The sequence below is a fragment of the Ascaphus truei genome, chromosome 7 (assembly GCF_040206685.1).
Source record: "Ascaphus truei isolate aAscTru1 chromosome 7, aAscTru1.hap1, whole genome shotgun sequence".
Classification (NCBI taxonomy): domain Eukaryota; kingdom Metazoa; phylum Chordata; class Amphibia; order Anura; family Ascaphidae; genus Ascaphus; species Ascaphus truei.
In genome coordinates, this window is record NC_134489.1 from 96701291 (window position 1) to 96714816 (window position 13526).

The 13526-nt window shown below is 41.1% G+C and overlaps 1 protein-coding gene across 13 annotated transcripts in view; it reads right to left on the reverse strand.

The window, feature by feature from the left end:
* The window catches only part of R3HDM1 (R3H domain containing 1), a 95853-nt gene that overhangs the window by 34361 nt on the left and 47966 nt on the right, over positions 1–13526 (reverse strand). For 11 of the 13 annotated variants that reach the window (XR_012802722.1, XM_075609515.1, XM_075609513.1 and 8 more), the window contains exons 4-7: positions 3745–3786; positions 3267–3356; positions 1075–1189; positions 610–688 (exon numbers count right to left, since the gene is read on the reverse strand). Coding sequence is in view for 12 of the 13 variants with exons in the window: in XM_075609515.1 (XP_075465630.1) it covers positions 610–688; positions 1075–1189; positions 3267–3356; positions 3745–3786 (326 nt within the window). In the remaining variant the exon portion in view is untranslated. The remainder of the gene's footprint in view (positions 1–609; positions 689–1074; positions 1190–3266; positions 3357–3744; positions 3787–13526) is intronic. The other 2 variants (XM_075609516.1, XM_075609518.1) reach the window with 2 other exon arrangements.

The following is a 13526-nucleotide window of genomic DNA, read 5'->3' on the forward strand; positions in this document are numbered from 1 at the left end:
TGTGCAGTTTTATGTATTGCTCAACAGAATTGCAACCTCTCTTTTCATTCTTTCATTTGGCTTGAGCCACAAATTGTCTACTACAATACCGGCAGAGAGCCCAGTGATCGCCTTGAGCTGAAAGTAGTGTAACATTTCTTAAAGTTTTATGCAGAAGTGGAATGCTCATTCCTCTTTAGCCTTTTCACAGAGTAATAGGTTACAGGGCTTTTGCATGGAAGGCAGATAAGATAGCAATATACTCAATCAATGTAACAGATAACATAAAATACACATTATACCTGCATGTGATCCTACCAGCATTCAGAGAGCTGGGAACGGCTTTTTATTTTTTAATAACGATCCCGGAGTGAGCATAGCACAGCTTTTTCAGGACGAGTGAATATCTAAAGTCAATATTAGCGTCACAACCCAATTTAAACCTTTAAATGGGCTTAGGTGGCTATGGTATTAATAGGCTGGATGATATTAAAGATTAAACATGTGTTGCTTCGCATAATATAGCCTGCGTTTCACGAAGGAGATTTTGGGCAACTTTGGTTTCTTAAAGTAGTTGGGTCAACACACGGCCAAACATTTAAAGTAATACCCCAGATCACAGTGTCCTACCTGGGATTGCTTTTCAATGTGTTCACTAAAAATTCGTGTAGGTCTATGCCAGTGGAATCAGTGTATTCTTGACTGGAATCTGTAAGAAGACAGAAAGGTTAAAATCAGCAAAAGACTTGCATTTTTTTTCCAGTATGCAAAGACTGAAAACTGTTAAGTTGGGAAGTTTCATATTGTAAGCTAGTGGGGAAATATATTTGAAAGTAATGGAGTCACTGGGAAATTAATCTAACGCCACAGTAAGATCAAATGTTTACACATTTTTGTAACAGGGTCTTGCAAACAAAAATGATGCCACATGTCCATCTTATAAATAGAATAGTTAACTTTAACCCCATTATTGCATGCAAGTTCTTCAGTGCATGCCATTGAGTTGCTGGCCTGTCCAAAAATTAAATGGCTAACAGGTCTTTGATTAGTTTTAAAATTGTGAGTCTTTTAACTAGTTTACTGTAAAATACAAACCTCTCGATAGCATTTTTCGAGACGACTTCTCGTTGCAGTTTTCTTTTTCAGTTTCATCTTTTGCAAGCTTTTCTTCCTTCACAAATGACTGCGTTAGCTGGACTTGAATAGTTTCCTACAAATTTGAAATGAAGTAAAGTTTTCCTTAGAATATATCATTTGGGCACTGTAGAAATGTTTTATAGTCAAACTGTAAAACCCTGAGGAAATTCTCAAAAGATGGTCAATAACCCAAGTTGCAAAAGAAAACAAAAATTGTCTTATTACAGCATTTTAAATTAGTATTGTGGGATCAAACCAAACTAAAAACGTATGTGTGTGCGCGAGCGCGGTGTGTGTGTACACGTATTTTTTTTTTTTAAATAATCACAAGTCCGGTTTTGATTAACCAAACACATCCTGTTTGCTGAACCAGGTTTGAGTATGAAACACCTTGTGTTACATGAATGAGTTGCAGTGAATGGTGTGTGTGTGTGTGCGTGCGTATGTGCGTATGTGTGTGTGCGTATGTGTGTGTGTGCGTATGTGTGTGTGTGCGTATGTGTGTGTGTGTGTGCGTATGTGCGCATGTGCGCATGTGTGTGTGTGTGTGCGCGCATGTGTGTATGTGTGCGTGCGTTAAGAACAGATGCCAAAAGGGGCCCAATACAACCATTGTAGTCATAAACCTTAAAGACTTTGTTACTATAAATAGCACAAATATTTGCCCATTTTTTTTTTTTTTACACGACCCAAGCAAACTGGATTTACTTCATGCTTTTGTCTGCTTACTATTACCTTCTGTCGTCTACTCTCCGATCGAAGAGCTAGGACTATAGACATTGATTTTCCTAACTTTCCGCCTTGACCATTTTGTCATTAAATACATGATCGTATGGGTACTGCACAAAGTGCTCTCCTGTCCATGCCTCAGAAGGAGGATACTGGTGCAAATAGAATTTTTATTGCTCTAGACACAAATAAACTAGGCACTTCAAAGTGAATACAGAAAGTAAAAAAAATACATTATTTACAGGTTTATCCTATTGCACCAACTGACATCAGGAGCTAATGACTTACTGCTACAGTATATGAATGACCCCAATTGGTATCCCATGAAAAATATATTAGCGGTCTACCTTCTCACAAGGCCATCTGTGGCCCTATATGCACAGGTCAGTTATTGCAGACAGCACTATTCAAACAATGCTGTACATTTTCACAATCCATATTGCACATCTGTAGGAAATTTAAAGTGACATGTCCACGTGGCGCTCATTTTCAGGTCACTACCCAGAATCCTTATCTGCAGCTTAACCAGTGAGTGATAAGCAACAATGGGGTAAATTAAGAAAGCTTGAGTAGTAGACACCTGTGCTGAAGCAGTGATATCCTGAAAACCTGACCTGTTCGTGGCCCTAGAGGACCGGAGTTACCGACCCCTGCTTTAATATGAGAGGGTCTTTAGGGCTATGCAATGAGCAACAAGCCATCCCAGCAATTTTAGATCTTTCAGCTGCTTGCAACTGTCTTGAACAGAGGTACATACTGTATAGCTTCCAATGGTCTCACAAAACCACACCATGTACTTGCTCAACAGTTGACGATGTCACTACAACCCTCATCGTTGAAAAAGGATAGCCATTCATAAAGCTTACCTAACTAACACTGAGAAATACACAGATTGGCAGCTTGTGATGTTAGAGGTTACATCAAGGAGAGTTTAGTGAAAATATAAACCCACATTTTTTTTTTTTTTTTTAATATATTCTTGTTTTTTAGTCACACAAAGAAGCAGCATATCCATTTCTGAAATTCCCATTTATGAAATTCCCATGTGCAGTGTCTCTAACAACTTGTTTAACCCCTTCTCTGCAAGCAGCACTCTGGCAAGAAGAGGGTTTAAATAGGGCACCAGCAAAAATGGCCATTTGCAGTGTGCAAGGTTTTCGGTAGATGCAAACCAATGTGTTTTTCAGTTGAAACTACATTTCCCCAGGAATAGTTTTAATGGGAAATCTGTAAGCCAATCTAGAAATAGGCCATACATTGTCACATTAGAACACCCATTTATTTTCAAGATTACAAACAAAATCTAAAACACAATCCCATTATTTTTAAAAGTGACTTCCTACACCAATAATCCAATACAATGGAGTATTCCATTGTGTTAGTTTTGTTCCCCAACAAACATTTGGTTATAGGTTTATTACCTGTATGTCCAGGGGTATATCGGCTGTGGAAGGAGGAGGAGATTCTTCACACACAGCCAGGCTCCGAACTAGCCTTAACTTTGAATTTGACTAAAGAAAATGATTTACAATAGAACTATAGGTCAACAAAATAATTTCCATAGTATAGCGTCATGGCATAATGCTTCCAAAATAGAGAGTAAATGGCAACACTTTCCTTTTAGGAAAGCACATACAGATATAAGGCAGAGCACAAAGTAAAATACTAAACTTCATAATAGTCAAGCATCAACTATAAACTCACACAAAGCAACAACACAAAAGATTTAAAAAAAAAAATAATAATGAAAAAGTGCATTTATACTAACGGCATACACAAAAAAAACAACAAAAATAACAAAAATAACAAAAAACAAAAATAATAAAAATAAAAAAACACAAATCTTCAAGCATGAAGGCCTTTCCAAGCATGCCAGCAAAGAAGTCTATTTTACTGTACCTTCGCCCTTTTTCCTGTTTGCCCCAAAGACTGCACTGGCAGCTGAAGGTATAATAAAGGTTCTCATTAAAAAAAAAAACCCACAACATTTGAGTACAATTACATAATAAACACAATATTAATAGTAATAAACACAATATTGCACGCGTTCCTAGCTAAAAGCTGGGTCTTTCCAAAAAGTAGCGTCACAAGTAAAAGCAATACAAGACATAATGCATAAAATAAAAAATAAATACAATTGAATTCAAATCAAATCCATTATAGAAGTAAAGAGGCAGATCACACGGTTTTGGAGCCATTTACTGTCTCCAACGAACTTACAATAGGAGGTTTTTGTTTCTTATACTACAAAAAAAAGGTATAGATTACACACATTTATAACGCCATTAGAGTCCCAAAACAATCACACCCCTCATCACCGCTTAGCGATTACTGCATGAAATTACAAGAAAGATACAATGGAGCAGGTAAAAGCACCAAAATATCCAGGAAAAAAATCCCACATTAAACCGTTTTCACTTCCCCTTCAGTGGCAGAACATTTAAATTTACATATACATATCTAAGGGGGGGGGGGGGGGGAGATAGTTAGTACTGCAAAGCAACTATTAAATAATTGACGTTTTCTTTTTATCATTATTTATTACTTTGGACCCATTAAGTAGATACTCAGAATCTAAATTTTAAAAGAAACTGTGTGTATATAGTACACATATTACAAAAAAGCATTTGATGCCGTCTACCCCTCAGCAGTTTTAAATGTATTAAGAAGACAATGTTGAAGAAGAGTACATTGATATAAAGGAAATAGGACAAACCTACAAGGAAAGCACTTCCACAAGGAAGTTAAGTTCCCTTTGTAAGGGAACATTAGGATTCCAGGCTGGTGACAAGTTGGCATTGGTAGCCGTTTCAGTCTTCAGCAGTATTTAAAACAGCTGGCCACTCAGTTTTTGTTAATCTTACCCAGCTCCCCATGTTCCTGACCCCAGCTGCCCTCACCCAGCCCTGCCCATGACATAAGGAACATGTTACGAGAATGCCACAAGCATTAGATTACATAAAGAAACAACCATAAAGATCAATGCGGGGAGTGCGGCAGTGAGACTCCACGTCACCAAAGATTTTCACGGCAACATTAAGAACCGTTCAAGACATTGAATTTGAAGGGGGAAAAAAAAAAGGCATAAAATCAATGGTGAATATCTGTGTCAGCCATGATTTGCAGAGAACTTATTGTTGCCACATGTCCAGATCTCAAGCAATAAAATCAGAGAACTCGCTGAAGCAAGAAAGAAAGTATGAATCTCAGCAAGACCAAAAGTGATGTTCAACAAATATGTCAACTCTGCCATGATCGAGATAAGAGGAAATTGATCTTCCGATATATCTGTTTCTTCAAGTCCTCTATGGCAGCCAAATACTAATGGAATAGCTCCTCCTCCTCACAGCACAAACACTTCTTGTGACCTTAGGTCAGTTAACATCTATCAAACTGCTCTTAAAAGGAAGCACAAAACAGTAACATGCCAAACAGAAGACGAGGGAAGTGCGTTACCAGAGCGCTTCAACAGAAATATTGGAAGTTAAGTTTCCGCTTTTCTTTTACATCCTCTATGTAGTGGCGGATTTTCCATTAGGCCCGGGCTTAGGGCGGCAAAAATGTCTGATGCAGATGCAGCGCTCTCGGGCCTGATGGGAAGGCACTTGCCTGTTGCGGCTACCTCCTTGCTGCCACCCTCCTCCTCCTGAATCGCAGCGTCAAAGTCAAATTACGGTGACGTCCGCGGCCTCATTTGATGTGATTCAGGAAGAGGGCGGCAGCAAGGAGGCGGCCGCCACAGGCAAGTGACTAGGGGCCTCTATGGCAGCCAAATAACTAATGGGATATACCAGAGCCATCCATAGATGGTTGGGAGGGAGCACTTATTTCCATGGTTGAAACAACTGTTTGCAGCACTTTCTATCAAACTTTGCATCTGCTGATGAGTGAACATCCAGACGGTAATACTTAGCAAGTGTGTGAAAAGACCAGGCTGCTGATTTACACATTTCCTCGGCAGAGACCCAAGCTGAAAAACTCCTTTAAGTGTTTCTGCCTTGATGTTCCTTCTTCAATCTTATCTTCCAGATTGGATATCCAAATTCTGACTGATCTTGAGATACAGGCCATTGCTTTTGCTGGTTGCTGTTACAGCGTCATTCCGATGGCAGAGTATTGCTTGCATAAAATACCCTCCATTCTTCGATCCTTAAAGGAAGATCCATCCTATAAGAGTATCGTATATCTTAATATTTTGGTGACAGCTGCGTCCACCTTTGGCGGTATTACCCAAGTATTGCAGTTCTCTTTACTGAAGGGTTACATTTTCATAAATTTTCTAGTTACTGCGGGTCTTCTATAAAGTAATGACCATTCAGTCTTCCCAATGTCAATAGAATTCTGAACAGGAAAAGTTCTAGTTGAAGTTTATGAGCCAAAAAAGGCCTGGTCCAGGACCCCAAACGCTTCTCTGATGTCCTCAATATTCATCGTCAATCTCATTCTTAACGAGTTTCTATGTAGCGTCCATCTTACAAGGTACCGGTGTCCGTTTGGGTCTCTTCCTTCCCGGAAGAGGAATCTCCAAGTTCTGAAATACTTGCCTGTTCTAAATAATCAATGAAACTGTCGGGATGCATAATCCAAATGAAGTCTGTGATCTGGGCCTTTTTAAAGCCCCCTGAGACCGTGCTTTATCAACAGACTGCAGGAGTGAAATTTTCATCCGGTCAATAAAAAAAAAAAAAAGTGTAGTTAACGGACTAGAATGTTCTTCCTCGTACATTTTCTTAATGCACTCTGTGCAAAATCTTTTGAGGTAGGTAGCAGAAATGTTGGCATCACACTGCACAATATTTAGAAACAGTTTTTCTAGGCTTGATAACTTGAGCCTCTTGCTGAGGCTGCTCCTTTTTTCTGTTCCCCTGAAACTGTAGAAGAAACAGACATGCTAATAACCTATCAATTTAAACGTAAAAAGGGGAAACCCGCTCAGCCTCCGTGCGTAATACGTGGTGGGTGCACTAGGGAAAATGGGATAAACAGTTACAAGTAATCTAAATCCTACCCCTATAGAGGGGGGAGTGGGCAAAGAGAAAAATGCCCTATTAACATGCACTCGCCAAGCACATGAAAAGTGTGATATTTATTGTAAGTATAGAGATAGATAGGATAGTCCCTGACACGCAAATGTATAATGTCTAAAACTTAAAATACGTCCTTAAACCAATATAAAATAAAAGGGACACTTACACATTGTAAAAAACCTCCTAGTAACACAGTGTTAGGATGAATATTGATCAACCCTAACCGTTCTAGGAGTATAGAGGCATTAAATAAACCACTATAGAATGGAATAAGCAAGTAGCTACTGCAATGATCAAAAGGAAAGAAAGTGCTAACAATATCAGCGCTGCAGAAAAGAATGCTACAAGAAGGGAAGAGTGCAGCAACTAATGACCTGCCCACAATGTCTACGTGGCACTTGATGAATAAAAACCATGTGTGTGCCACTGTGCAATATTATGAATGGCACTATAATAATTATGGAAAGCTGATCACCAAGTACCTGAAGCCAATAGAGCTAATTATAAATAGGATACTAATGACCCTTAATTTCTAGGGGGACGGACAGGCGGGTAGGTGATTATAGCTGTTACACCCTAAAGTAGCATTAAACTGTTTGGTGTTTTGTAGGGTGACTATACTAGACTACAGCTACTTCCTAAAATATCTGGTGAAAAATGTGCCTGATATTATTGGACAGTGAAGATCATCAATCCTCTCCCTGCAACCACCTATAACGGGTAGTGCAATTAATGGTTAATTACAGTTACAAAATATGTGGCTCCACAGTGTGCATCCTCGTGAAAGAAGATCCACTTCATTACCACTACGTTAGTTTATGGTACATCAACCAGCCCAGACATAAGTGCTTAGGCAAGCATTATAACATTGCAGAGCAGTAAACCGCAGTTCTACTTAGCTAAAGCTGGTTGGATAAGTGTCCCCGGTGTGGGCTGAGAGCGCTGACTCCGATTATGTCACTGCGCTCACGGACCCGACGTACGTGTGGCTGGGGCGGCTTTTTCAGGGGTGTTCTATTGCCCTGGTAAGGTATCCTTAAATATCTGCTTGGTCGAGTGTTGCCATAGCTGCCTGCATGATCAGGCAGCCGTGACTAGGTAAACTGCAGAGCGCATGCGCCATCCCTAATGTCAATCACAGACAGCTGGCTGCTAACCGTTCGTTCAGACCAGAGAGATATTTGGTATGTAGAACATAAATCCAAATGGCATTAACATTGGAGCAGCAATCTGTCCCAGTCTCCCCGGTGCTGGCCAAGAATAACCCGATCAATACCTGGAACTGCAAATTGGTAATGTTACCATCATGTGCTGTCATGACATGTTTTGCCGGGGGGTATCCAATTGGTTTCTAATTGAGTCAATATGCTCAATGACCCGGCGTCTTAATTGTCATCGAGTCTTTCCAATATATTTGATAAGAGTACAGGGAAAACGGCGGTGCATCTGCTGCTGAAGATTGGAAACCACAAACTGCAAACCACAAAATATCCTAGGTGCAAAAATTTATTTTAGGGCATAGTAACAGCCAAAAAGAACACTCTGACGCGTTTCCCGTGGTATCCCACGCTTTATCAAAGAGTTACCTCTCTAGATACCACATAAGACTTACCTATATGGCTAGTGGCATAATCTATGGGAGTGTGTTTAACATTGGACTATCTGGAATCCTGAGTCTTATGAACTGTCCTATGCTATGAAGATGTTTATATTTTTATATCATGATCAAACATTGCCTACTCCTGGTTAGCATCACAAGTGGGAATTAACCCTCCCCTTCCCTTCCATGTTCAGCAATATATTTGATACCACATCCGCAGGTGACCAAATATATGACCCCTGCGGTCTGGCAGTTGATAAAATGCCTAATAGTGTATTCCTTTGTGCTGCTCCAAATTGAAAAGACTTTAGATGAATGCATGTAGTTGCAGGCCCTACAACGTCCATGCCTATAGCTTCCCATAGGCTTAGGAGAGAGCTATGAAATGGGTGCTGGTGTACTTAAGTGGGTATTGACTAGGTGGTCCTTAAGATTACTGGCTCGGCGGATAACCAGGAACGGGTTAGTTGGTAAAACCAATCTTAGGTCTTGTCCCCTAATAGTAATTGCCAGTGGTTATGAAGTATCCTGTTAATCTTATGCCATTTGTGTTTGTATGTGCCTACAAAAACGAATAACCTTTTATGTATTAGATTTTGCTTTGTTGGCCAGCAACCTTCTATCAATAAGGGAATAAATAAGCAGGAAACGAATGCTTTTTAAATACCTGCCGTCTAGAACTAGTTTGCTCCCTGGTGAGGAACCAACATTTGGCGCAAACGTTCCCCTCCCCCACCCAAAAAAAAACAATTGCTTTTAGTTATGGTGTCACCTGCCGGCACTGAATTGCTATGTCGGGACATCCCCGCTCCTTTGCTCTACAGAGAAGCAGCTCCCACGGCCTCAGGTGGAAGATGCCTAGCAGCGCTGAAACAGGGCTGGATGCGGCTAGCAATAGCATTACCATGGCGGCACGAAAGCGGACATTCTTGAAGTTGGGGAAACGGTAGGGAAAATAAAATAAAATTGAAAAAAAAATCACCTACTTTTTAGGGCGGCACCAATGCGGCCCTCAGAAAAAGTATACATGATGTCCTTTCTTCAGCTGAGGTAGGACAAGAATAACGTCCTTCTCTTAAAGTGGGTCAAAATAAGTGCTTGTCCTGTGAGAAGGAGGAGCTATCCCATTAGTATCTGGCTGCCATTTAGGGCGTAAAAGAATAATGGAATACAACTAGACTAATGTCTACATTGGTCGGCAAGTAATAAAAGGATGGGAACCTTTTGACTAAAATCAAAAGGAGAATGAAGATGGGAATGGAGCGCATTTGGAAGAAACAAAAACTAGCTTTCAAAGGAACCTTCCACTGTGCCTCAAAAGGAAAAGTTTATTCTGCCCGTGCTCGAATATGGATGTGAAACTTGGACCCTAATTGTGAAGGTAATTCAGAAGTTCAGACAACTCAAAGTAGTATGGAGAGGTTTATTCTGGGTATTAACCGAAGAGACCAGAAAAAGATTGAATGGGTTTGAAACCAAAAAAAAGTCCGTGACATCACACGGTGCAGAAATTAAAATGGCAATGAGCTGTACATATCGCAAGGAAATGGCCATCATTGGATTAAGATGGTAGTCAACTGGATTCCAAGGATAATTAAAAGACCAAGACTACGACCAAAAGTAAGATGGGATTATGTAATCAGAAACTTTGTTGGAGCAATGTGGAGAAGAGAGGCTTGCAATTTCAGCACCTGGAAGATCAATGGGGAGACCTTCATCCAGCAACGGATCGACAAGGGCTGAAAATGATGACACACACACACACAAGCCAGAGTTTTGTTGAGCGACAAGGGGGCTGTCACGGCTCTGCATCCCCCCACCCCATCCCTTCAGCAGCTGTGTGTCAGAGTCTGTATGTGTCACTGTATCTGTGACAGACACACAAACATTAACTGGTGAATTTCCTTTGCTGTACTAGTTGGGTACATTGTAATGAGAATCAAAGACTATGCAGATACATCAACCAGTTTGGGAGTCCCGGAAAATAGGTTTGGAAACTATTATTATGAAGGTATAAAGCAAGAAAGAAAAGTTATGACATTACCAATTATACAATACAGGTACAGATAGTGATAAAACTCATTGCTCAATCACATTCATTTGCATTTAATAAGCATGAGGTCAGATCTTTTATTCCCTGAATTGCTACTTGGGGTATGTCACAGTCTATTGTACAAACTATAACACGCACAACAACATATTTTTTGTGGCAGGAGTGCGCAGTTTACAGCCTCTTTTCTATTTATGATGCTCGGCACTTTGCAGAAATTGTAATGTGATTTATACAGCTACTTTTGTTCCAATAAGTCTATTATTTCGAAATTCAAAAATACAAACAAAATACAAAAAATAGGCAACCTGGAAATTCCCAGCTATATTATCAAGCTTTGTTCCACGAACCTACAAAGACCCCAGTGCTGGATTTTATTTTGTATTCCTTCCTATTTGCAGTATGTAAACACTCGCAATGTCACCTGAAGGACACACCAACACAAAGTTATCTGCCACAACAACAGTCGCATTTTTCAAAAACCTTAATGTAATTTTAAAGCAAAGCGCATTCTGGCAGCTTTAACCACCGCCTGCCCAATATAGTGTAAGAATTACTCCGACTTGCATCATGTTTTTAAAGCAGCACGACATGCTGCACTGCGTTTAAAAAATAAAAAAAAATTACTACAAGATTGAAGCAAGGGGTTTCCGGGGCTGAACGGTTAATTTCAGCTTCGTGGACCCCCTGCTTCCCGAGAAATTTACCTCCGTAGGGGGTGCCGGCATCTCTGTGCAGTTTAAATGCCCTGGTGACCCTGGCCAATATGAATCCGCAATGGATAACGTCACGTTTTCCTATTGGCCCACGTGACATTTAAAGCCGCCATTTCGTTAGGCACACAGTTCCCTGGCTGCAGGGATACTGGCACCCCTACAGAAGTAAGTATCTCTGGAAGTAGGCGGTCCCGGAAACTGAAATGAACAGTTCAGCTCTGAAGACCCCCTGCTTCAAGCCTGTAATTATTTTTTTTTTTTTAACGCAATGCAGCATGTAGTGTTGCTTTAAAGCTGCAGACCAAGCAATATCCTACGTGTCTTTTTCAAATAAATCAGTTCTGTATTATGAGAAAATACTTGAAGCATTTTTTTAAATCCACTGTGAATGACAAGTTTAATGTTTTATAATGTAACAAGCATTTTGTTTCGATAGCAACCATTTACAAAGTCACATCCCCTTCCTCTTCTGAAACAGGCTCTGGCACACCCCTTTTTGAACCCTGCCCGCTCTCTAGCAGTGCACAAATTGTATCTAGTGACTGCCTGGTCACATGATCTTCCTGTCAGAACTCGCGGACCCTCGCGCGCCCGCACTTAACTCCGTTCTGTCCCGACACCTGCTGGCAACTCTCCGCGCTGTCCTCCTCCCTCACGTGCCTCTCCCCGCACGCGCAGAGCGCTCCCCACGGGAGCGTCAGTCCCCGCTGACGCGCTGCACAGGCGCAGACCCCGAATCGCGGGACTGGAGGGCAGAGGCGAGACCCTTCACCGGCGTGTGACGCACGCACTCGACGCACTCGCAACGCACCCGAGCGACGAGTCAAAAGGAACTCATTAGTTCCAGTACTGCCAGCTGTCTCTTCCCTTCCAGCCTATCACTGGTCTCCGCGAGGGTTACGCCTCCGCTCCACCCTCAGGGGTGATTGGTCAATGCCTGCTACTTATGCTCAGCTGTGCCACTGGCACTTCGGCTGAGCATAGACTCACGTTACCTTGCGTTTGCCTCTGCCTCTCTTGCCTTGTTCTAGTTCTGCTTACCCGTGTACCGACTCTGCCTGCCTTTGGAACCCTCGCTCTCCGGAACCCCGACTGTGGCTTGAACTTTGACGATCCGTATCTCTCCTGCCCTGACCCCTGGCTCTGGACTCCGACCATCCGCTCTTCTCCAGTTCTGACCTTGGCATTAGTACCTCACACGCTCTGGACCTCCCCCGCATCGGACCCGGCAAGTATACGTTTACTCTGATTTCTCCTGTCCCAGACTCGGCCAGCAAGACTACTCTACATTCCGGACGGGGTCCCCGTGTCTGTGGCTGGTGGCTATCTATCCCCATCTCAGCACAGGGGTCTCGACTAGTTTGTGGCGAGCACAGCGTAACACTTCCTCACAGAACTTTGCATCTTTGGTCCTCTTCTGCTGCACTGACAGCCATTTAGTGAACCCCCGAGCCGAACCTTTGCCGATCGATCAGCAATTTAGATTGTATGGATTTGTATTGATGCACATATTAAAGGGAATTAAAAAAAAAAATAATAATAAAAAAATGGCAGCTTGGACTGCTGCTTTAAATGCTATATGTGACTAAATTGTCTCAAGGAATTCTGGAACAAAATACAAAAATAGAAAAAAATGCAATGGGGGAATCCCAGCATAGCTGGTCTCAAATCTCCACTAAAACGGCAATGGCGTATTTTACAGTAAATCCATATACTCCCCCATTGTAAAGTGAAAAGTGGTTGGGAAGTAGTTCAATGTTACCCAGATCATCTAAAACGGAGGACTGGGAAAACAAAAAAAACTTCCTAAATCAGTTTGATTGCTTCCATGAAAAAGGAACACATTACAATTATGCCAACTATGTACATGCACAAATAGCCAAAAAAGCTCCTACTTTTTGGAGAAAAATAAACTGAAATTAACAATGTTAAGTTTAATGTGACCAAAAATAAAGGACTTCTGATTTTTGTGACATTTAATACAAATATTTGACACACAACAGAAAAGTTTGTTGATATATCCAGTGGTAATTATAAGGAATATTAAGATACATGTGTTCCCTTAAATGAGCCTTTATCTTCAATGTCCTTGGTAGTCAAACAATGAGATTATTTTTCATATTCCAGGCTTGATTTCCAGTAACATACTTTTACCTTTCTTGTGTATTTTTTATTTTTACTTCGTTGTTGCTATACAACCATCAACAGATTTCTTGGATAATACGTTTGTCATTGTACTTTAGAGCAGCGGTGCGCAAACTGTGGGGCGCGACCCCCAGGGGGGGCGC